Genomic DNA, 21,850 nt, shown 5'->3' on the forward strand with positions numbered 1-21,850 from the left:
GCATAAGGGGCGTGGCGCGGCGGGTTTAAACCGCGTTATTAGCATAAAGGGAGGGGCGCGGCGGCTTTAGGGGGCGGGGCTCGGGCTCGGGGGGCGGAGCTCCGAGGGTACATAAGGCGGCGCGGCGGCGGCAGCGGGGAGTCGCGGGTTCGAGTCCCGGAGCGGGTGAAGCGACACCGGGAGCGACACCGGGAGCGACACCGGGAGCGACACCGGGAGCAGCGGGGCGGGGGGGGGGGGATCGCGGCGGAGCCCCCCACATGGCTCGGGACAAGGAGAAGCGGAGCTGCGGGCAGAGGTTGGCCGAGTGGCGGGCCTTCGTGTGGGACCCGCGGAGCCGCCAGTTCCTGGGCAGAACAGGCACCAGTTGGGGTAAGTCTGGGGGGCAGGTGGGGGGGGGACACCCCCCCCCTCCCCAATTTTGGGGGTGCAAGGGGGGGAAACATCCCTAGGGTGCAATGGGGAGGTTGTATAGGGACCCCCGCAATTGGGGGTGCCGTGGGAGGTTGCAGAGCACCCCCCCTATAGGGGTGCACTTGGGGGGACCCCCCCCAACAGCACGGAAATGAGGGACCCCCCCTATATGGGTGCAATTAGGGGGGGTATTGGGACCCCCCCCCCATAGAGGTGCAAAGGGAAGGGGTCGCATAGGGACCCCCCCCCATATGAGTGCAATGGAGTTGGGGGGTTGCATAGGGACCCCCCCATATGGGTGCAATAGGAGGGTGAGTTATATAGGGACCCCCCCCCATACAGATGCAATTGGGGGGGGGGGGTTTACATAGGGGCCCCCAATACGGGTGCGATGGGGTTGCATAGGGACCCCCATAGAGATGCAATTGGGGGAGGGGTCCATGTGCACCCCCCCCGTTTGGGTGCGGGGGGGGGGGTGTGCATAGGCACCCCCCAATATGGGTGCAGCGGCGGAGGGTTGTATAGGAGCCCCCCCCCCGCTATAGGGATGCAACAGGAGGGAGTTATATAGGGACCTCCCCCTATAGGTGCAATGGGATGGGGTTGCATTGGGGGGACCCCCCCCCCCAATATGGGTGCAGTTGGGGGGGGTATATAGGGACCCCCTCATATAGATGCAATTGGGGGGGGGGCTGCATAGAGACACCCCCCCCCAAGAAAGAACGTTTCCATAGATCCCTCCTATATAGGTGCAACTTGGGGGGGGGGGGTTACATAGGGACCCCCCAATTGGGTTGCAATTGGGGAGCCCCCCCCTTTTAAGGCTGTTTTTTGGGGTGGGGGGGGTTATTTACACAGCCCCCCCCCCATATGGGTGCGATAGGAGGGGGGCTGCATAAAGAACCCCCCCCTTTTTGGGGTGCAATTGAGGAGGGGGGGGGCTACCGCCCCCCTTAAATGAAGCTGCAATTAAGGGGGGGCAGTTTGGGGGTCCCAAGGGGGTAGTTTTGGGGGGGGGGGGGGGTGTGTTTGTGCCCCCCCCCCCCCCATCTGTCGCGCTGTGCCTGCAAAAGTAGGTCACGGTCGAGGTTGGGGGATGGGAAAGACGGGGATCCCCCCCCCGGGGGGGGCTGTGACCAGATGGACACCCCCCCCCCATGCCCAAAAAGCCCCCCCCCCCCCCCAATTTGCAGACAGATGGGGACCCCCATGACTCGGGGGACCCCCCCCACCCCCCCCCCCCAACCCCCTTGGCCGGGACAGATGGCTGTGGCAGGGATTTGGGGGGGGGCTCAGGGGGGATTTAGGGGGGCGGGGGGGGGTGGTGATTTGGGGGGGGTCCGGGGATTTTTGGAGGGCGAGGGGAGGGGATTTGGGGGTGTCCGGAAGGGTTTTTTTTTGGGGGGGGGGGTGTCCGGGAGTGGGTTTAATATTGGGGGGAGCGAAGGGGATTTGGGGACTGGTGCAGGATTTGGGGGGGCTCAGGGCTGGTTTGGAGGGTTTTTTTGGGGGGGGGGGCCTCAGTGCGGTTTTGGGGGTACGTATGGAGCCGGTGGGGTCGTTTTGGGGGTGTTGGTGGGGTTTTTTTTTGGGGGGGGGGGGCGATATTTGATGGCATCGGGGCAATTTTAGGGGTATTTGGGGGCTCTGAGAGCAGATTTGGGGGGTTCAGGGCAGTTTGAGGGGGTAGTTGATGTCATCGGGGCAATTTTGGGGGGGCTTTAGGGCTTGGGGGGTACTTTTGGGGGGGTCTGTAGGGCTTGGGGGGTATTTTGGGAGGGTCTTTAAGGCTTGGGGGGGGCACTTTAAGGGGGTGTTGGATGTCATGGGGGCAGTTCGGGGGGGTCTTTGGGGCTCTGGGGGCACTTTTGGGGGGCATTTTGGGGGGTTCAGGGCACTTTGAGGGGGTATGGTGTCATTTGAGCAGGTTTGGGGGGGTCTTTAAGGCTTGGGGGGGGCAGTTTGGGGGGGCTATTTGATGTCATCGGGGCAGTTTGGGGGGGTATTTGGGACGGGGGGGCACTTGGGGGGGTATTTACCCCCCATTTTACCCCCCCAGGCCAGATTTTACCCTTCTAAAGGGGTTTATTTTGGGGGGCAGACACTTTTTGGGGGTGTTTGACCCCCGGGGGGAGGCATTTTGGGGGGGTCCTTGACCCCCTGGGGGTATTTCCCCCCCGGGGGGGCTACTTGGGGGTATTTACCCCCCGTTTTACCCCCCCAGGCCAGATTTTACCCTTCTAAAGGGGTTCATTTTGGGGGGGCAGACACTTTTTGGGGGTGTTTGACCCCTGGGGGGGGCATTTTTTGGGGGTCTTTGACCCCCTGGGGGGTATTTTCCCCCCGGGGGGGGCAATTAGTGGAGTATTTACCCCCATCTTACCCCCCCCTTCCAGATTTTACCCTTCTATAGGGGTTCATTTTGGGGGGACAGACACTTTTTGGGGGTGTTTGACCCCTGGGGGGGGCATTTTTGGGGCGGTCTTTGACCCCTGGGGGTATTTCCCCCCCGGGGGGGGCACTTGGGGGGGTATTTACCCCCCGTTTTACCCCCCCAGGCCAGATTTTACCCTTCTAAAGGGGTTTATTTTGGGGGGACAGACACTTTTTGGGGGTGTTTGACCCCCGGGGGGGGCATTTTTTGGGGTTCTTTGACCCCCTGGGGGTATTTCCCCCCCGGGGGGGCAATTAGGGGGGTATTTACCCCCCATCTTTCCCCCCCAGGCCAGATTTTACCCTTCTAAAGGGGTTCATTTTTGGGGGGACAGACACTTTTTGGGGGTGTTTGACCCCCGGGGGGGGGGGGTTGGGGGGTCTTTGACCCCCTGGGGGGTATTTTCCCCCCGGGGGGGGCACTTGGGGGGGTATTTACCCCCCGTTTTACCCCCCCGGCCAGATTTTACCCTTCTAAAGGGGTTCATTTTGGGGGAGCAGACACTTTTTGGGGGTGTTTGACCCCTGGGGGGGCATTTTTGGGGGGGTCTTTGACCCCTGGGGGTATTTCCCCCCCGGGGGGGGCACTTGGGGGGGTATTTACCCCCCATTTTACCCCCCCCCCCAGGCCTGATCCTGCTCTTCTACCTGGTCTTCTACGGGTTCCTGGCCGGGCTCTTTGCTCTCACCATGTGGGTGCTGCTCCAGAGCGTCGACCCCCACGTCCCCAAGTACCAGGACCGGCTGGCCACCCCCGGTACGCACGAGGGCTTGCACGAGGGGTCCCTCGCACGAGGGTTTGCACGGGGGTGGGGGGTCCTTCGCGTGAGGGACCTCGGGTGGGGAGTGGTGGGGGGGGGGTGGTGAAGGGGTGGGGGTGCGACGGGCGGCCTTGTCACCCCTGGAGTGCACTGGCCCTCGCACGACAAGGTCCCTTGCACGAGGGTTTGCACGAGGGGTCCCTCGCACGAGGGTTTGCACGAGGGGGGGGTCCTTCGCGTGAGGGACCTCGGGTGGGGAGTGGTGGGGGGGGGTGGTGAAGGGGTGGGGGTGCCATGGGCGGTCTTGTCTCCCCTGGAGTGCACTGGCTCTCGCACGAGGGCTTGCACGAGGGGTCCCTCGCACGAGGGTTTGCACGAGGGGGGGGTCCTTCGCGTGAGGGACCTCGGGTGGGGAGTGGTGGGGGGGGTGGTGAAAGGGTGGGGGTGCGACGGGCGGCCTTGTCACCCCTGGAGTGCGCTGGCCCTTGCACGACAAGGTCCCTTGCACGAGGGTTTGCACGAGGGGTCCCTCGCACGAGGGTTTGCACGAGAGGGGGGTCCTTTGCATGAGGGACCTCGGGTGGGGACTGGTGGGGGGGGTGGTGAAGGGGTGGGGGTGCGATGGGCGGCCTTGTCACCCCTGGAGTGCGCTGGCCCTCGCACGAGGGCTTGCACGAGGGGTCCCTCGCACGAGGGTTTGAACGAGGGGGGGGGTCCTTCGTCTGAGGGACCTCGGGTGGGGAGTGGGGGGGGGGGTGGTGAAAGGGTGGGGGTGCGATGGGCGGCCTTGTCACCCTTGGGGTGCACTGGCCCTCGCACGAGGGCTTGCACGAGGGGTCCCTCGCACGAGGGTTTGCACGAGGGGGGGGTCCTTCGCGTGAGGGACCTCGGGTGGGGAGTGGTGGGGGGTGGTGAAGGGGTGGGGGTGCGACGGGCGGCCTTGTCACCCCTGGCGTGCGCTGGCCCTTGCACGACAAGGTCCCTTGCACGAGGGTTTGCACGAGGGGTCCCTTGCACGAGGGTTTGCACGAGGGGGGGTCCTTCGCGTGAGGGACCTCGGGTGGGGACTGGTGTGGGGGGGGTGAAGGGGTGAGGGCGCGATGGGCGGCCTTGTCACCCCTGGAGTGCACTGGCCCTTGCACGAGGGTTTGCACGAGGGGGGGGTCCTTCGCATGAGGGACCTCGGGTGGGGAGTGGTGGGGGGGGTGGTGAAGGGGTGGGGGTGCGATGGGCGGCCTTGTCACCCCTGGAGTGCGCTGGCCCTCGCACGAGGGCTTGCACGAGGGGTCCTTCGCACGAGGGTTTGCACGAGGGGGGGGTCCTTCGCCTGAGGGTCCTCGGGTGGGGAGTGGTGGGGGGGTGTGAAGGGGTGGGGGTGCGATGGGCGGCCTTGTCACCCCTGGAGTGCACTGGCCCTCGCACGACAAGGTCCCTTGCACGAGGGTTTGCACGAGGGGTCCCTCGCATGAGGGTTTGCACGGGGGGGCGGTCCTTCGCGTGAGGGACCTCGGGTGGGGAGTGGTGGGGGGGGGTGGTGAAGGGGTGGGGGTGCGATGGGCGGCCTTGTCACCCCTGGAGTGCACTGGCCCTCGCACGAGGGCTTGCACGAGGGGTCCCTCGCACAAGGGCTTGCATGAGGGAGCCCTTGCACGAGGGACCTCGGGGGGGGAGGGGGGGGTGATGGAGGGGTGAGGGCGTGAGGGGTGGCCTCATCACCCCCAGAGCGCACAAGGATTTGCACGTGGTGCCCCTTGCACGAGGATTTGTGTGTGGCACCCCTTGCACGAGGGTTTGCACGAGGGGTCTCTCGCACGAGGGACCTCGGGTGGGGACTGGGGGGGGGGGGGTGCTGAAGGGGTGGGGGTGCAACGGGTGACCTCGCCACCCTTGGTGCATACAGGTCCTTGCACGAGGTGTCCCTTGCACGAGAGTTTGCACGAGGGACTTCAAGCGGGGCCTCGCGTTGGAGGGGGTTGATTGTGCAACGGACGGCCTCGCCACCCCCGGTATGGCCCTCGCACGAGGGTTCACACGAGGGCTTGCACAAGGGTCTTCGTATAGAGCCTTGCACGAGGGCTTGCACGAGGGCCTGCTGTTGTGCTGTACGGCTGTGGTGCATCGCACGGCTGGTACACGTCGTGCGAGGCGTGCAAGCCCAGTGCAATCCTCGTGCAACGGGAGGGGACACGGACATGCGATGAGCACTCCTTGTGCAAATCCGGGCTGTCCTTACGCGCTCCTCGTGCAAGACGCGTGCGAGCCCTCCGCGTTCCCGTGGTGCTCCTTTTGCACGCCGCGCGCTCGTGCAAGAAGTGTGCAAGCAGCGTGCGAAGCTTGGAGTTGGGATGAGCCAACGCTGTGCCCGCCTCCTGGCCGGCGTGCGCTCCTCGTGCAAGCCCCTCGTGCAAGACGTGCAGCCCTCGTGTGAGCAGCGTGCACAGGTCGTGCAAGGTGAAGTCCCTTGTGTGAGCAGCGTGCAAGGCCCTCGTGCGAGGCAAAGGCCCTCGTGTGAGAAGTGTGCAAGGCCCTCGTGCGAGACCTGCAGCCCTCACGTGAGCGGCGTGCACGGGTCGTGCGAGACGTGCAGTCCCCGTGTGAGCAGCATGCACAGGTCGTGCGAGGCATGATCCTCGTGCGAGCAGCATGCAAGGCCCTTGTGTGAGGCGAAGTCCCTCGTGCGAGCAGCATGCACAGGTCGTGCAAGGCGCGGCCCACGTGCGATTCGAAGTCCCTCGTGCAAGCAGCGTGCAAGTCCCTCGTGCGAGACACGCAGCCCTCGTGCGAGCAGTGTGCACAGGTCATGCGGGGAGTAGCCCTCGTGCGAGCAGCGTGCAAGGCCCTCGCGCGAGGCAAAGGCCCTCGTGCGAGACGTGCAGCCCTCGTGCGAGGAACGTGCGAGGCCCTCGTGCGAGACGTGCGGCCCTCGCGCAAGCAGCATGCCCAGTTCGTGCGAGGCGAAGGCCCTCGTGCGAGCAGCGTGCAGGGCCCTCGTGCGAGGCGAAGGCCCTCGTGCGAGCAGCGTGCACAGGTCGTGCGAGGCGCGGCCCTTATGCGAGGCACGTGTGAGGCCCTCGTGCAAGGCGCGGCCCTCGTGCGAGACGTGCAGCCCTCGTGCGAGGCACGTGCGAGGCCCTCGTGCGAGGCGAAGTCCCTCGCGCGAGCAGCATGCCCAGTTCGTGCGAGGCGAAGGCCCTCGTGCGAGCAGCGTGCGAGGCCCCCGTGCGAGGCGAAGTCCCTCGTGCGAGCAGCGTGCACAGGTCGTGCGAGGCGCGGCCCTCACGCGAGGCACGTGCGAGGCCCTCGTGCGAGGCGCGGCCCTCGTGCGAGACGTGCAGCCCTCGTGCGAGGCGCGTGCGAGGCCCCCGTGCGAGGCGAAGTCCCTCGTGCGAACAGCGTGCACGGGTCGTGCGAGGCGAAGGCCCTCGTGCGAGCAGCGTGCCCAGGTCGCGCGGGGCGCGGCCCTCGTGCGAGGCCCTCGTGCGAGGCGCGTCCCTCGTGCGCAGGGATGATGATCCGCCCGCGCGCGGAGGGGCTGGACGTCACCTTCAACGTCACCCAGAGCCAGACCTGGCGTCACTACGTCCGCGCCCTGCACCAGTTCCTCGAGCGTGAGTGGACTGGGAGGGGACTGGGAGAGGGTTGGGGGGCACTGGGACAAACTGGGAAGGACCTGGGAGGGGACTGGGGGGCACTATGGGGCACGGGGGGGGGACTGGGGGGCACTGGGAGGGGACTGGGGGGCACTGGGAGGGGACCGGAGGGTGCTGGGACAGACTGAGGGGGCACTGGAATGGACTGGGTTGTACTGGGAGGGGCCCTTGTCCATACTGGGAGGCACTGGGCAGCACTGGGATGGCCCTAGTCCATACTGGGAGACACTGGGAGGGCCTTAGTTCATACTGGGAGGCTCTGGGTAGCCCTGGGATGACTGTAGTCTATACTGGGATGGCCCCTAGTCCTTACTGGTCTGTACTGGGAGGGGCCCTTGTCCATACTGGGAGGGGCCCTTGTCCATACTGGGAGGCACTGGGCAGCACTGGGATGGCCCTAGTCCATACTGGGAGACACTGGGAGGGCCTTAGTTCATACTGGGAGGCTCTGGGTAGCCCTGGGATGACTGTAGTCTATACTGGGATGGCCCCTAGTCCTTACTGGTCTGTACTGGGAGGGGCCTTGTCCATACTGGGAGGGGCCCTTGTCCATACTGGGAGGCACTGGGCAGCACTGGGATGGCCCTAGTCCATACTGGGAGACACTGGGAGGGCCTTAGTTCATACTGGGAGGCTCTGGGTAGCCCTGGGATGACTGTAGTCTATACTGGGATGGCCCCTAGTCCTTACTGGTCTGTACTGGGAGGGGCCTTGTCCATACTGGGAGGGGCCCTTGTCCATACTGGGAGGCACTGGGCAGCACTGGGATGGCCCTAGTCCATACTGGGAGACACTGGGAGGGCCTTAGTTCATACTGGGAGGCTCTGGGTAGCCCTGGGATGACTGTAGTCTATACTGGGATGGCCCCTAGTCCTTACTGGTCTGTACTGGGAGGGCCCTAATCCATAATGGGAGGCACTGGGAGGGCCTTAGTCCATACTGGGATGCACCAGGGCACCCCTGGGAGGCCCTGAGCAGCACTGGGAGGCACTGGGATGGCCCTAGTCCATACTGGGTGGCACTGGGATGACTGTAGTCCATACTGGGAGGGCCCTAGTCCACACTGGGAGGCACTGGGCAGCACTGGGAGGGTCCTAGTCCCTACTGGAAGGCCCCTGGGTGGCACTGGGAAGCACTGGGCAGGCCCTAGTCCATACTGGGAGGCCCCTGGGCGGCACTGGAATGGCCCTAGTCTATACTGGGCGGCACTGGGTGGGCCCTCGTCCATACTGGGAGGGCCCCAGTCCATACTGGGAGGCTCTAGGCAGCCCTGGGATGACTGTAGTCCATACTGGGAGGCCCCTGGATGGCACTGGGATGCCCTGGGAGGGCTCTAATCCATACTGGGAGGCCCCTGGGAGGCACTGGGAGGAGGCTAGTCCATACTGGTAGGGCCCTAATCCATACTGGGAGGCCCCTGGGTGTCCCTGATCCATACTGGGAGGGCCCTGATCCATACTGGGAGGGCCCTGATCCATACTGGGAAGCCCCTGGGAGGGCCCTAGTCCCTACTGGGAGGGCCCTAAACCACACTGGGAGGCCTTTGGGTGTCACTGGGATGTTCTGGGAGTTCCCTGATCCATACTGGAAGTGCCCTAGTCCCTACTGGGAGTGCCCTAGTCCCTACTGGGAGTGCCCTAGTCCTTACTGGGAGGCCCCTGGGAGGCACTGGGAGGGCCCTAATCCATACTGGGAAGCCCTGAGTGCCCCTATGAGACCCCTAGTCCCTACTGGGAGTTCCCTAGTCCATACTGGGAGGCCCCTGGGATGCCCTGGGTGGGCCCTGATCCATACTGGGAGGCCCCTGGGAGGCACTGGGATGTCCCGGGAGGGCCTTGATCCATACTGGGAGGACGATGGTTGATACTGGGAGGGCCCTAATCCATACTGGGAGGCCCCTGGGTGCCCCTATGAGGGCCCTAGTCCATACTGGGAGGGCCCTAATCTACACTGGGAGGCCCTTGGGTGTCACTGGGATGTCCTGGGAGGGCCCTGATCCATACTGGGAGGCCCCTGGGAGGCACTGGGAGGGTCCCAGTCCCTCCTAGGTGGGCACTGGGAGGCACTGGTGCCGGTGCCGGTGCGAGCGGGTGCTGGGCGCAGCGTACAACGACAGCGTGCAGGCCGCCCGCAACGCCGCCTGCGTCCCCGGCCGCTACAACGAGCAGCCGGATGACAGCGTCCCCAACTACCCCAAACGCGCCTGCCGCTTCAACCGCTCCCTGCTGGGGCCCTGCGCCGGCCTGGCGCCCGCCGACGACTACGGCTACGGCGCCGGCCAACCCTGCGTCCTCCTCAAGGTCAACCGGGTGAGCTGGGAGGCGCTGGGAGGCGCTGGGAGGCACTGGGAGGCACTGGGAATGGGTTATTGCACTGCGTTGCATCGCAATGTTGTGTTGAATGGGACTGGGAGGCACTGGGAGGAGCTGGGAGGGGGTTATTGCACTGCGTTGTGTTGCAATGTTGTGTTGAATGGGACTGGGAGGCACTGGGAATGACTGGGAGTCACTGGGAGGGGGTTATTCCACTGCATGGCATCACAATGTTGTGTTGAATGGCACTGGGAGGCACTGGGAGGCGCTGGGAGGGGGTTATTGCACTGCGTTGTGTCGAGATGATGTGTTGAATGGGACTGGGAGGCACTGGGAGGCGCTGGGAGGCGCTGGGAGGGGGTTATTGCACTGCGTTGCGTTGAGATGATGTGTTGAATGGGACTGGGAGGCACTGGGAGGCACTGGGAGGCGCTGGGAGGGGGTTATTCCACTGCATTGCATCACAATGTTGTGTTGAATGGGACTGGGAGGCACTGGGAGGCGCTGGGAGGGGCTGGGAGGGGGTTATTGCACTGCGTTGTATTGTGATGTTGTGTTGAATGGGACTGGGAGGCACTGGGAATGACTGGGAGGCGCTGGGAGGGGGTTATTGCACTGCATTGTGTTGAGATGATGTGTTGAATGGCACTGGGAGGCACTGGGAGGCACTGGGAGGCACTGGGAGGCGCTGGGAGGGGGTTATTGCACTGCATTGTGTTGAGATGATGTGTTGAATGGGACTGGGAGGCACTGGGAGGCACTGGGAGGGGGTTATTGCACTGCGTTGTGTTGAGATGATGTGTTGAATGGCACTGGGAGGCACTGGGAATGACTGGGAGGCACTGGGAGGGGGTTATTGCACTGCGTTGTGTTGAGATGATGTGTTGAATGGCACTGGGAGGCACTGGGAATGACTGGGAGGCACTGGGAGGGGGTTATTGCACTGCGTTGTGTTGAGATGATGTGTTGAATGGCACTGGGAGGCACTGGGAGGCACTGGGAGGCGCTGGGAGGGGGTTATTGCACTGCGTTGTGTTGAGATGATGTGTTGAATGGCACTGGGAGGCACTGGGAGGCACTGGGAGGCGCTGGGAGGGGGTTATTGCACTGCGTTGTGTTGAGATGATGTGTTGAATGGCACTGGGAGGCACTGGGAGGCGCTGGGAGGGGGTTATTGCACTGCATTGTGTTGAGATGATGTGTTGAATGGCACTGGGAGGCACTGGGAATGACTGGGAGGCGCTGGGAGGGGGTTATTGCACTGCATTGTGTTGAGATGATGTGTTGAATGGCACTGGGAGGCACTGGGAGGCGCTGGGAGGGGGTTATTGCACTGCATTGTGTTGAGATGATGTGTTGAATGGGACTGGGAGGCACTGGGAGGCACTGGGAGGGGGTTATTGCACTGCGTTGTGTTGAGATGATGTGTTGAATGGGACTGGGAGGCACTGGGAATGACTGGGAGGCACTGGGAGGGGGTTATTGCACTGCGTTGTGTTGAGATGATGTGTTGAATGGCACTGGGAGGCACTGGGAGGCACTGGAAGGCACTGGGAATGGGTTATTGCACTGCGTTGCATCGCAATGTTGTGTTGAATGGCACTGGGAGGCACTGGGAGGCGCTGGGAGGCGCTGGGAGGGGGTTATTGCACTGCGTTGTGTTGTGATGTTGTGTTGAATGGGACTGGGAGGCACTGGGAGGCACTGGGAGGCGCTGGGAGGGGGTTATTGCACTGCATTGTGTTGTGATGTTGTGTTGAATGGCACTGGGAGGCACTGGGAGGCACTGGGAGGCACTGGGAGGGGGTTATTGCACTGCGTTGCATTGAGATGATGTGTTGAATGGGACTGGGAGGCACTGGGAGCCACTGGGAGCCACTGGGAGGCACTGGGATGGGGTTATTGCACTGCGTTGTGTTGAGATGATGTGTTGAATGGCACTGGGAGGCACTGGGAGGCGCTGGGAGGCGCTGGGAGGGGGTTATTGCACTGCGTTGCGTTGAGATGATGTGTTGAATGGCACTGGGAGGCACTGGGAGGCACTGGGAGGCGCTGGGAGGGGGTTATTGCACTGCGTTGCGTTGAGATGATGTGTTGAATGGCACTGGGAGGCACTGGGAGGCACTGGGAGGCGCTGGGAGGGGGTTATTGCACTGCGTTGTGTTGAGATGATGTGTTGAATGGCACTGGGAGGCACTGGGAGGCACTGGGAGGCGCTGGGAGGGGGTTATTGCACTGCGTTGCGTTGAGATGATGTGTTGAATGGCACTGGGAGGCACTGGGAGGTGCTGGGAGGCGCTGGGAGGCGCTGGGAGGGGGTTAATGCGTTGCGTTGCAATGTTGTGTTGAATGGGACTGGGAGGCACTGGGAGGCACTGGGAGGCACTGGGAATGGGTTATTGCACTGCGTTGCATCACAATGTTGTGTTGAGTGGGACTGGGAGGCACTGGGAGGCGCTGGGAGGCGCTGGGAGGGGCTTATTGCACTGCATTGTGTTGAGATGATGTGTTGAATGGGACTGGGAGGCACTGGGAGGCGCTGGGAGGCGCTGGGAGGGGGTTATTGCACTGCGTTTTGTTGAGATGGTGTGTTTAATGGGACTGGGAGGCACTGGGAGGCACTGGGAGGCGCTGGGAGGGGGTTATTGCACTGCATTATATTGTGATGTTGTGTTGAATGGCACTGGGAGGCACTGGGAGGCACTGGGAGGCACTGGGAGGGGATTATTGCACTGCGTTGCATTGAGATGATGTGTTGAATGGCACTGGGAGGCACTGGGAGGCACTGGTGTGCACTGGGACAGCGCCTGCTGCAATGCATTGCCATGCACTGGGCTGTGCCGCAGTGTACTGGGAGGCACTGGGATAGACTGGGGACACTGGGAGGCACCGGGGCATTGCTTATTGCAGTGCCCTGCTTTGCACTGGGCCATACTGGGATGTACTGGGAGGCACTGGTGTGCACTGGGACAGCGCCTGCTGCAATGCATTGCCATGCACTGGGCTGCGCTGCAGTGTACTGGGAGGCACTGGGAATGACTGGGGACACTGGGAGGCACCAGGGCATTGCTTATTGCAGTGCCCTGCTTTGCACTGGGCCGTACTGGGCCATACTGGGATGTACTGGGAGGCACTGGTGTGCACTGGGACAGCGCCTGCTGCAATGCATTGCCATGCACTGGGCTGCGCCGCAGTGTACTGGGAGGCACTGGGAATGACTGGGGACGTTGGGAGGCACCGGGGCATTGCTTATTGCAGTGCCTTGCTTTGTACTGGGCCATACTGGGATGTACTGGGAGGCACTGGTGTGCACTGGGACAGCGCCTGCTGCAATGCATTGCCATGCACTGGGCTGCACTGCGTCGTACTGGGAGGCACTGGGATAGACTGGGGACACTGGGAGGCACCGGTGCATTGCTTATTGCAGTGCCTTGCTTTGTACTGGGTCATACTGGGACATACTGGGAGGCACTGGTGTGTACTGGGACAACGCCTGCTGCAATGCATTGCCATGCACTGGGCTGCACCGCATCATACTGGGAGGCACTGGGAATGACTGGGGACACTGGGAGGCACCGGGGCATTGCTTATTGCAGTGCCCTGCTCTGCACTGGGCCGTACTGGGCCATACTGGGATGTACTGGGAGGCACTGGTGTGCACTGGGACAGCGCCTGCTGCAATGCATTGCCATGCACTGGGCTGCGCCGCAGTGTACTGGGTGGCACTGGGAATGACTGGGGACACTGGGAGGCACCGGGGCATTGCTTATTGCAGTGCCTTGCTTTGCACTGGGCCATACTGGGATGTACTGGGATGTACTGGGATGTACTGGGACAGTGCGTGCTGCAATGCATTGCCATGCACTGGGCTGCACCGCAGTGTACTGGGTGGCACTGGGAATGACTGGGGACACTGGGAGGCACCGGGGCATTGCTTATTGCAGTGCCTTGCTTTGCACTGGGCCGTACTGGGATGTACTGGGAAGCACTGGTGTGTACTGGGACAGCGCCTGCTGCAATGCATTGCCATGCACTGGGCTGCACCGCGTCATACTGGGAGGCACTGGGATACACTGGGGACGTTGGGAGGCACCAGGGCATTGCTTATTGCAGTGCCTTACTTTGTACTGGGTCATACTGGGATGTACTGGGAGGCACTGGTGTGTACTGGGACAGCGCCTGCTGCAATGCATTGCCATGCACTGGGCTGCACCACAGTGTACTGGGAGGCACTGGGAATGACTGGGGACACTGGGAGGCACTGGGGCATTGCTTATTGCAGTGCCTTGCTTTGCACTGGACTGTACTGGACTGTACTGGGATGTACTGGGATGTACTGGGAAGCACTGGTGTGCACTGGGACAGCGCCTGCTGCAAAGCATTGCCATGCACTGGGCTGCACCGTGTCATACTGGGAGGCACTGGGAATGGACTGGGGACACTGGGAGGCACCGGGGCATTGCTTATTGCAGTGCCTTGCTTTGCACTGGGCCATACTGGGATGTACTGGGAGGCACTGGTGTGTACTGGGACAGCGCATGCTGCAATGCATTGCCATGCACTGGCTGCACCGCATCATACTGGGAGGCACTGGGAATGAATGGGGACACTGGGAGGCACTGGGGCATTGCTTATTGCAGTGCCTTGCTTTGCACTGGGCCATACTGGGATGTACTGGGAGGCACTGGTGTGCACTGGGACAGCGCCTGCTGCAATGCATTGCCATGCACTGGGCTGCACCGTGTCATACTGGAGGCACTGGGAATGACTGGGGACACTGGGAGGCACCGGGTCATTGCTTATTGCAGTGCCTTGCTTTGCACTGGGCCGTACTGGGATGTACTGGGAAGCACTGGTGTGCACTGGGACAGTGCCTGCTGCAATGCATTGCCATGCACTGGGCTGCACCGCGTCATACTGGGAGGCACTGGGATACACTGGGGACGTTGGGAGGCACCGGGGCATTGCTTATTGCAGTGCCCTGCTTTGCACTGGGCCATACTGGGATGTACTGGGACGTACTGGGACGTACTGGGAGGCCCCGTTAACCCTTTGCCTCCCGCAGGTCATCAACTTCTTCCCAGGGAGGAACAAGAGCATCAACGTGGTCTGTGCCGCAAAGGTGACACCCGTGTCACCCCCCCCGTGTCACCCCCCCCGTGTCACCCCTGTTCCCATGTGTCACCCACGTGTCCCCCGTCACCTCCACTGTCCCCCAGTGTCCCCCCAGTGTCCCCTGTCACCTCCAGTGTCCCCCAGTGTCCCCATGTCCCCCCAGTGTCCCCATGTGTCACCCACGTGTCCCCCTGTCGCCTCCAGTGTCCCCCAGTGTCCCCATGTCCCCCAGTGTCCCCATGTGTCACCCACGTGTCCCCCCTGTCACCTCCAGTGTCCCCCAGTGTCCCCCAGTGTCCCCCTGTCACCTCCAGTGTCCCCCCAGTGTCCCCATGTGTCACCCACGTGTCCCCCCGTCACCTCCAGTGTCCCCCAGTGTCCCCACTTGTCCCCCTGTCACCTCCAGTGTCCCCAAGTGTCCCCCGTCACCCCCAGTGTCCCCATGTGTCCCCGATATGTCCCCACGTCCTCCGTGTCCCCTTGTCACCCGCAGTGTCCCCCTGTCACCTCCAGTGTTCCTGCGTCCCCCGCGTCACTTCCAGTGTCCCCCTTTGTCCCCCCAGTGTCATCCGTGTCACCGTGTCACCCCCTCGTGTCCCCAGCTTGTACGTCCCCCGTGTCACCTCCGGTGTATCCCTGTCCCCATCTGTGTCCCCCCAGTGTCCCCAGTGTCCCCCCCCCAACGTCAGCTGTGTCCCTCCATGCCACCCCCGGTGTCCCCATCTGTGTCCCCTCAGCGTCCCCAATGTCACCTTGGGGGTGTCCCCCCAATGTCGTGTGTCCCCCCCCCCACGGTCACATCGGTGTCCCCAAATGTCCCCAACGTCCCCCCCTCACTCTCTCTTGTCTCTCCCCAGCGGCCCCGGGTGAAGGACAACCTGGTAAGGGGGGGTCCCCGTAGCACCCCCAAAATAGGCTGGTTTCACCCCAAAATCTGCTGGTTTCACCCCAAAACCTGCTGGTTTCACCCCAAAATCCTGCTGGGGGCCCCAAAATCTGCTAGTTTTGCCCCAAAATAGGCTGGATTCACCCCAAAATCTGCTAGTTTCACCCCAAAATCCTGCTGGGTACCCCAAAACCTGCTGGTTTCACCCCAAAATCCTGCTGGGTGCTCCAAAACCTGCTGGTTTCACCCCAAAATCCTGCTGGGTGCTCCAAAATCTGCTAGTTTTGCCCCAAAATCTGCTGGTTTCACCCCAAAATCCTGCTGGGTACCCCAAAAGCTGCTGGTTTCACCCCAAAATCCTGCTGGGTGCTCCAAAATCTGCTAGTTTTGCCCCAAAATCTGCTGGATTCACCCCAAAATCCTGCTGGGTGCCCCAAAACCTGATAGTTTCACCCCAAAATCCTGCTGGGGGCCCCAAAATCTGCTGGTTTCACCCCAAAATCCTGATGAGTGCTTCAAAATCTGCTAGATTCACCCCAAAATCCTGCTGGATACCCCAAAACCTGCTGGTTTCACCCCAAATCCCGCTGGATGCCCCAAAACCTGATAGTTTCACCCCGGAATCCTGCTGGGTGCCCCAAAACCTGCTGGTTTTGCCCCAAAATAGGCTGGATTCACCCCAAAATCCCGCTGGGTGCCCCAAAACCTGCTGGTTTAACCCCAAATCCTGCTGGGGGCCCCAAAATCTGCTAGATTCACCCCAAAATCCTGCTGGGTGCCCCAAAACCTGCTGGTTTCACCCCAAATCCTGCTGGGTGCTCCAAAATCTGCTGGATTCACCCCAAAATCCTGCTGGGTGCCCCAAAACCTGCTGGTTTCACCCCAAATCCTGCTGGGTGCTCCAAAATCTGCTGGATTCACCCCAAAATCCTGCTGGGTGCCCCAAAACCTGCTGGTTTTGCCCCAAAATAGGCTGGATTCACCCCAAAATCCCGCTGGGTGCCCCAAAACCTGCTGGATTCACCCCAAAATCCTGCTGGGTGCTCCAAAATGTGCTAGTTTTGCCCCAAAATAGGCTGGTTTCACCCCAAAATCCCGCTGGGTGCCCCAAAACCTGCTGGATTCACCCCAAAATCCTGCTGGGTGCCCCAAAACCTGCTGTTTTGCCCCAAAATAGGCTGGATTCACCCCAAAATCCGCTGGGTGCCCCAAAACCTGCTGGTTTCACCCCAAAATCCTGCTGGGTGCTCCAAAATCTGCTAGATTCACCCCAAAATCCTGCTGGATGCCCCAAAACCTGCTGGTTTCACCCCAAAATCCTGCCGTGTCCCCCCCTGACCCCCGCTGTGTCCCCAAGCCTGCTGTGTCCCTGCCGTGTCCCCACGCCATGTCCCCAATGTCCCCATGCCGTGTCCCCTGCCATGTCCCCAATGTCCCCTGCCATGTCCCCGATGTCCCCATGCCGTGTCCCCGATGTCCCCAGGCCATGTCCCTGCTGTCCTCAATGTCCCCTGTCCCCTGATGTCCCCATGCTGCGTCCCTGCTGTCCCCAATGTCCCCACGCCATGTCCCCAATGTCCCCATATGTCCCTGCTCTCCCTGTCCTGTGTCCCCTTGTCCCTGTCCCGTGTCCCCGCTGTCCCCAATGTCCCCACGCCATGTCCCCAATGTCCCCATATGTCCCCGCTCTCCGTCCTGTGTCCCCCCTGTCCCATGTCCCCGCTGTCCCCAATGTCCCCATGCCATGTCCCCAATGTCCCCATGTGTCCCCGCTCTCCCTGTCCTGTGTCCCCTTGTCCCCTGTCCCATGTCCCCGCTGTCCCCAATGTCCCCACGCCATGTCCCCAATGTCCCCATGTGTCCCCCCTGTCCCATGTCCCTGCTGTCCCCAATGTCCCCACGCCATGTCCCCAATGTCCCCATATGTCCCTGCTCTCCCTGTCCTGTGTCCCCTTGTCCCTGTCCCATGTCCCCGCTGTCCCCAATGTCCCCACGCCATGTCCCCAATGTCCCCATGTGTCCCCGCTCTCCCTGTCCTGTGTCCCCTTGTCCCCGTCCCATGTCCCCGCTGTCCCCAATGTCCCCACGCCATGTCCCCAATGTCCCCATGTGTCCCTGCTCTCCCTGTCCTGTGTCCCCTTGTCCCCGTCCCATGTCCCTGCTGTCCCCAATGTCCCCACGCCATGTCCCCAATGTCCCCATATGTCCCTGCTCTCCCTGTCCTGTGTCCCCTTGTCCCTGTCCCATGTCCCTGCTGTCCCCAATGTCCCCACGCCATGTCCCCAATGTCCCCATATGTCCCCGCTCTCCCTGTCCTGTGTCCCCCCGTCCCATGTCCCTGCTGTCCCCAATGTCCCCCACGCCATGTCCCCAATGTCCCCATGTGTCCCCGCTCTCCCTGTCCCGTGTCCCCTTGTCCCCGTCCCATGTCCCTAAATGTCCCCAATGTCCCCACGCCATGTCCCCAATGTCCCCATATGTCCCTGCTCTCCCTGTCCTGTGTCCCTTGTCCCTGTCCGTGTCCCTGCTGTCCCCAATGTCCCCACGCCATGTCCCCAATGTCCCCATGTGTCCCCGCTCTCCCTGTCCTGTGTCCCCCCGTCCCATGTCCCTGCTGTCCCCACGCCATGTCCCCAATGTCCCTGTCCCCAATGTCCCCAACGTCCTCATCCCGTGTCCCCCCCCCCCGTCCCCGTGCCGTTGACGTTCTCTCTCTTTCTGGCCGCGGGGTGCAGGGACAGACGGCCGCCAGCGTAAGGGGACTGGTGGGGCACTGGGCCAAACTGGGAGCACTGGGAGGCACTGGGGGGGGGGGCGATATGGGGGTCCCAGGGGGTTTTGGGGGGCATCGGGGGGGGGTTGGGGGGGGGGCACCAAGGGGGTATTTGGGGGAACCCAGGGGGTATTTGGGGGGGTCCCCAGTGGGGGGGTGTCTTGGGGTCCCCGGGGGATATGTGGGGGGGGGTGGGGGGGGGTATCTGGGAAAGGGGGGTCCTGGGGGCGGGGGGGGGGGCATTTAAAGGGGGGGGGGTCCTGAAGGAGGGGATGGGCATAGGGGGGGGTCCTTGGGGGTATTGGGGGGGTGAGGGGGGGATATGGGGGTGCCGGGAGGGGTATAGGGGGCTATATGGGGGGGGGTAGGAGGGAATATTTGGGGGGGGTATTTAAGGTGCGGGGGGGGGTCTGTGGAGTATTTAGGGGGGGTATTTAGGGGGGTATTTAGGGGGGGTATTTTGGGGGGGGTATTTTGGGGGGCTATTTGGGGGACATTTAGGGGGGTCCCATGAGGGGTATCTGGGGAGGGGAGGTCTTCGCGGGGGGGGTATTAAGGGGGAGGTCCTTGGGGGGGGATCTGTGGGGGGGGGTATTTAAGGGGGGGTATTTTTGGGGGGGTATTTTGGGGGGGGGGGTATTTGGGGGGGATTTAGGGGGTCCCATGGGGGGGATCTGGGGAGGGGAGGTCTTCGGGGGGGGGGTATTTAAGGGGGGAGGTCCTTGGGGGGGGCATTTAAGGGGGAGGTATTTAAGGGGGGTATTTGGGGGGGGGGTATTTGGGGGGCATTTAGGGGGTCCCATGGGGGGTATCTGGGGAGGGGAGGTCTTTGGGGGGGGTATTTAAGGGGGAGGTCCTGGGGGGGGGATTTAAGGGGGAGGTATTTAATGGGGGGGGTATTTTGGAGGGGGTATTTTGGGGGGGGTATTTGGGGGGCATTTAGGGGGTCCCATGGGGGGTATCTGGGGAGGGGAGGTCTTTGGGGGGGGGTATTTAGGGGGAGGTCCTTGGGGGGGATATGGGGGGGGGGATTTAAGGGGGAGTATTTTGGGGGGGGTATTTTGGGGGTGGTATTTTGGGGGGGGTATTTTGGGGGGGGTATTTGGGGGGCATTTAGGGAGGTCCCATGAGGGGTATCTGGGGAGGGGAGGTCTTCGGGGGGGGGTGTATTTAAGGAGAGGTATTTAAGGGGGGCTATTTTGGGGGGGGGTATTTGGGGGGCATTTAGGGGGGGTCCCATGGGGGGGTATCAGGGGAGGGGAGGTCTTCGTGGGGGGGGGTATTTAAGGGGGGAGGTCCTTGGGGGGGGGGGGATCTGTGTGGGGAGGTATTTAAGGGGGGGGTGATGTAAGGGAGTATTTTGGGGGGGTAGGTGGGAGTGTGTGTGTGTGTGTGTCCCCCCATATGGGGCAGGGGGGGGACATCCATGTGTGTCCCCCCCCCCCAGCGGGAGGAGGACGCCGCCCTCCTGGGCCCCCTCCAGCTCTTCCCCCCCAATGGCTCCATCGACCTCATGTACTTCCCCTACTACGGCAAGAGAGTCCACGTGAGCCGGACCCCTGCGTGTCCCCCCCCCCACCCCCCCCCACCCCGGGGAGGGTGGGGGGTGTGTGGTGGGGGGGGTCCCAGACACTTGGGTCCCCTTTGGAGGGGGGTAGGGAGCCCCCAAATCCCTGGGTTCCCTTGGGGGAGGGGGGGGGAGTGAGGGGCCTGGGTCCCCCAGACCACTGCGGGGGGGGGGGGGGGGTGGGGGTGGGGGTCCCTTAAATTCCCTTGGGGACCCTTTGGGGGTGGGGGGTGGGGATTGGGGTCCCTTAAATTCCCTTGGGGACCCCTTAAATTCCCTTGGGGACCCCATTGGGGGGGGGGATTGGGGTCCCTTAAATTCCCTTGGGGACCCCTTTGGGGTGGGGGGGGGATTGGGGTCCCTTAAATTCCCTTGGGGACCCCATTGGGGGGGGGTGGGGTCCCCTTAAATTCCCTTGGGGACCCCTTAAATTCCCTTGGGGATCCCTTGGGGGGGGGGGATTGGGGGTCCCTTAAATTCCCTTGGGGACCCCTTAAATTCCCTTGGGGACCCCTTTGGGGGGGGGGGATTGGGGTCCCTTAAATTCCCTTGGGGACCCCATTGGGGGGGGGGGGATTGGGGGTCCCTTAAAATTCCCTTGGGGACCCCTTAAATTCCCTTGGGGACCCCTTTGGGGGGGGGGGATTGGGGTCCCTTAAATTCCCTTGGGGACCCCATTGGGGGGGGGGGATTGGGGGTCCCTTAAATTCCCTTGGGGACCCCTTAAATTCCCTTGGGGACCCCTTTGGGGGGGGGGGATTGGGGTCCCTTAAATTCCCTTGGGGACCCCATTGGGGGGGGGGGGGGATTGGGGTCCCTTTAAATTCCCTTGGGGACCCCCATTGGGGGGGGGGGATTGGGGGTCCCTTAAATTCCCTTGGGGACCCCTTAAATTCCCTTGGGGACCCCATTGGGGGGGGGGGGGGATTGGGGTCCCTTAAATTCCCTTGGGGACCCCTTTGGAGGGGGGGGATTGGGGTCCCTTAAATTCTCTTGGGGACCCCTTTGGGGGGGGGGTTGGGGTCCCTTAATTTCCCTTGGGGACCCCTTTGGGGGGGTGAGGGAATGCTTGGGTGCCTTAGGGTGGGGGGTACCCAGATGTTAGGGTCACCCCGGGAAGAAGGGGGGGGGGGGTTGTCCCTGGGTCCCCCCCAAATACCTGAGTCCGTGGGAATGGGGGGGAGGGGGGGGTGTGTGGGGGAGGGGTTTCGGGCCACACCCGACGCCCGGGTCCCTTTGCCGCAGGTGAATTACACGCAGCCGGTGGTGGCCGTGCAGTTCGCCAACGCCACGGCCAACGTGGAGCACCACGTCGAGTGCCGCCTCAACGCCGCCGGCCTCCGCACCGACGACGAGCGCGACAAATTCGCCGGCCGCGTCGCCTTCCGCCTCCGCATCAATCGCGACTGACCCGCCCCCCGTAGCCCCCCAATATCCCCGTGCCGCCTTCGCCCCTTGAGTCGGGTCTAATCCCCCCCCCCCAACCCACCCCTCCAGATGCTCCTAATATAAGAATAATAAATGTACATAGATATTTTTTATATTATATATATATTAAACGGTGCGGTAGGGCCCCTGCTTCCCCCCTTCCTCCCCTCACCCCCAAATGCTCACGTTTTTGCCCCAAAATTTGCCCGTCCTTTGCTTAGGAGTGCCGATTCGGGGCTCGTTTTGGTGGTGGCCAAGTGGGGTTTGTGTTGTTTGGGGGTTTTTTTAGGTGTTTTTGGGGGTTTCGTAGGTAGGTTGGGTGATGTAGGGGGAGGCCAAGATGGCCGCCAGGCTGCCTGTCAAGATGGCTGCCGTTGGTTGTGTGGATAAGGAGCAAGATGGCTGCCCTGCAACAGGGTGGCTGTTGTTGAGCGGTGGTTGAGATCAAGATGGCTGCTATTGGTTGTCTCGACAGCGAGCAAGATGGCTGCTGTTGGTTGTCCTGACAGCA

General features: G+C 62.5%; 1 protein-coding gene across 8 annotated transcripts; it reads left to right on the plus strand.

Annotated features, from left to right (window-relative positions):
• Positions 1–159: 159 nt before the first annotated feature.
• ATP1B2 (ATPase Na+/K+ transporting subunit beta 2) lies at positions 160–21,834 on the plus strand. 8 transcript variants are annotated; one of them, XM_075489554.1, is made up of 9 exons: positions 160–372; positions 3,476–3,604; positions 7,112–7,216; positions 9,362–9,567; positions 14,636–14,692; positions 15,543–15,566; positions 18,307–18,336; positions 19,792–19,890; positions 21,157–21,834. In XM_075489554.1, the coding sequence occupies exons 1-9, from the start codon at positions 261–263 to the stop codon at positions 21,319–21,321; spliced, it is 927 nt and encodes a 308-aa protein (XP_075345669.1). In that variant the 5' UTR covers positions 160–260; the 3' UTR covers positions 21,322–21,834. The 8 variants fall into 8 exon arrangements, with proteins under 8 accessions (XP_075345669.1, XP_075345670.1, XP_075345671.1 ...); XM_075489555.1 differs by having other exon boundaries at positions 18,307–18,324; XM_075489556.1 differs by having other exon boundaries at positions 9,362–9,558; positions 18,307–18,324.
• The last annotated feature ends 16 nt before the right edge of the window (positions 21,835–21,850 follow it).

The sequence above is a fragment of the Mycteria americana genome, unplaced genomic scaffold (genome assembly GCF_035582795.1).
Source record: "Mycteria americana isolate JAX WOST 10 ecotype Jacksonville Zoo and Gardens unplaced genomic scaffold, USCA_MyAme_1.0 Scaffold_199, whole genome shotgun sequence".
NCBI lineage: Eukaryota > Metazoa > Chordata > Aves > Ciconiiformes > Ciconiidae > Mycteria > Mycteria americana.

Excerpts from the sequence above, each read along its gene's own strand:
- ATP1B2 (XM_075489554.1), top strand. The coding sequence starts at position 261 with ATGGCTCGGGACAAGGAGAAGCGGAGCTGCGGGCAGAGGTTGGCCGAG. Across the intron at positions 9,568-14,635 it reads TCCTCCTCAAGGTCAACCGG|GTCATCAACTTCTTCCCAGG; the intron begins GTGAGCTGGGAG and ends TGCCTCCCGCAG. Across the intron at positions 15,567-18,306 it reads CCCGGGTGAAGGACAACCTG|GGACAGACGGCCGCCAGCGT; the intron begins GTAAGGGGGGGT and ends CGCGGGGTGCAG.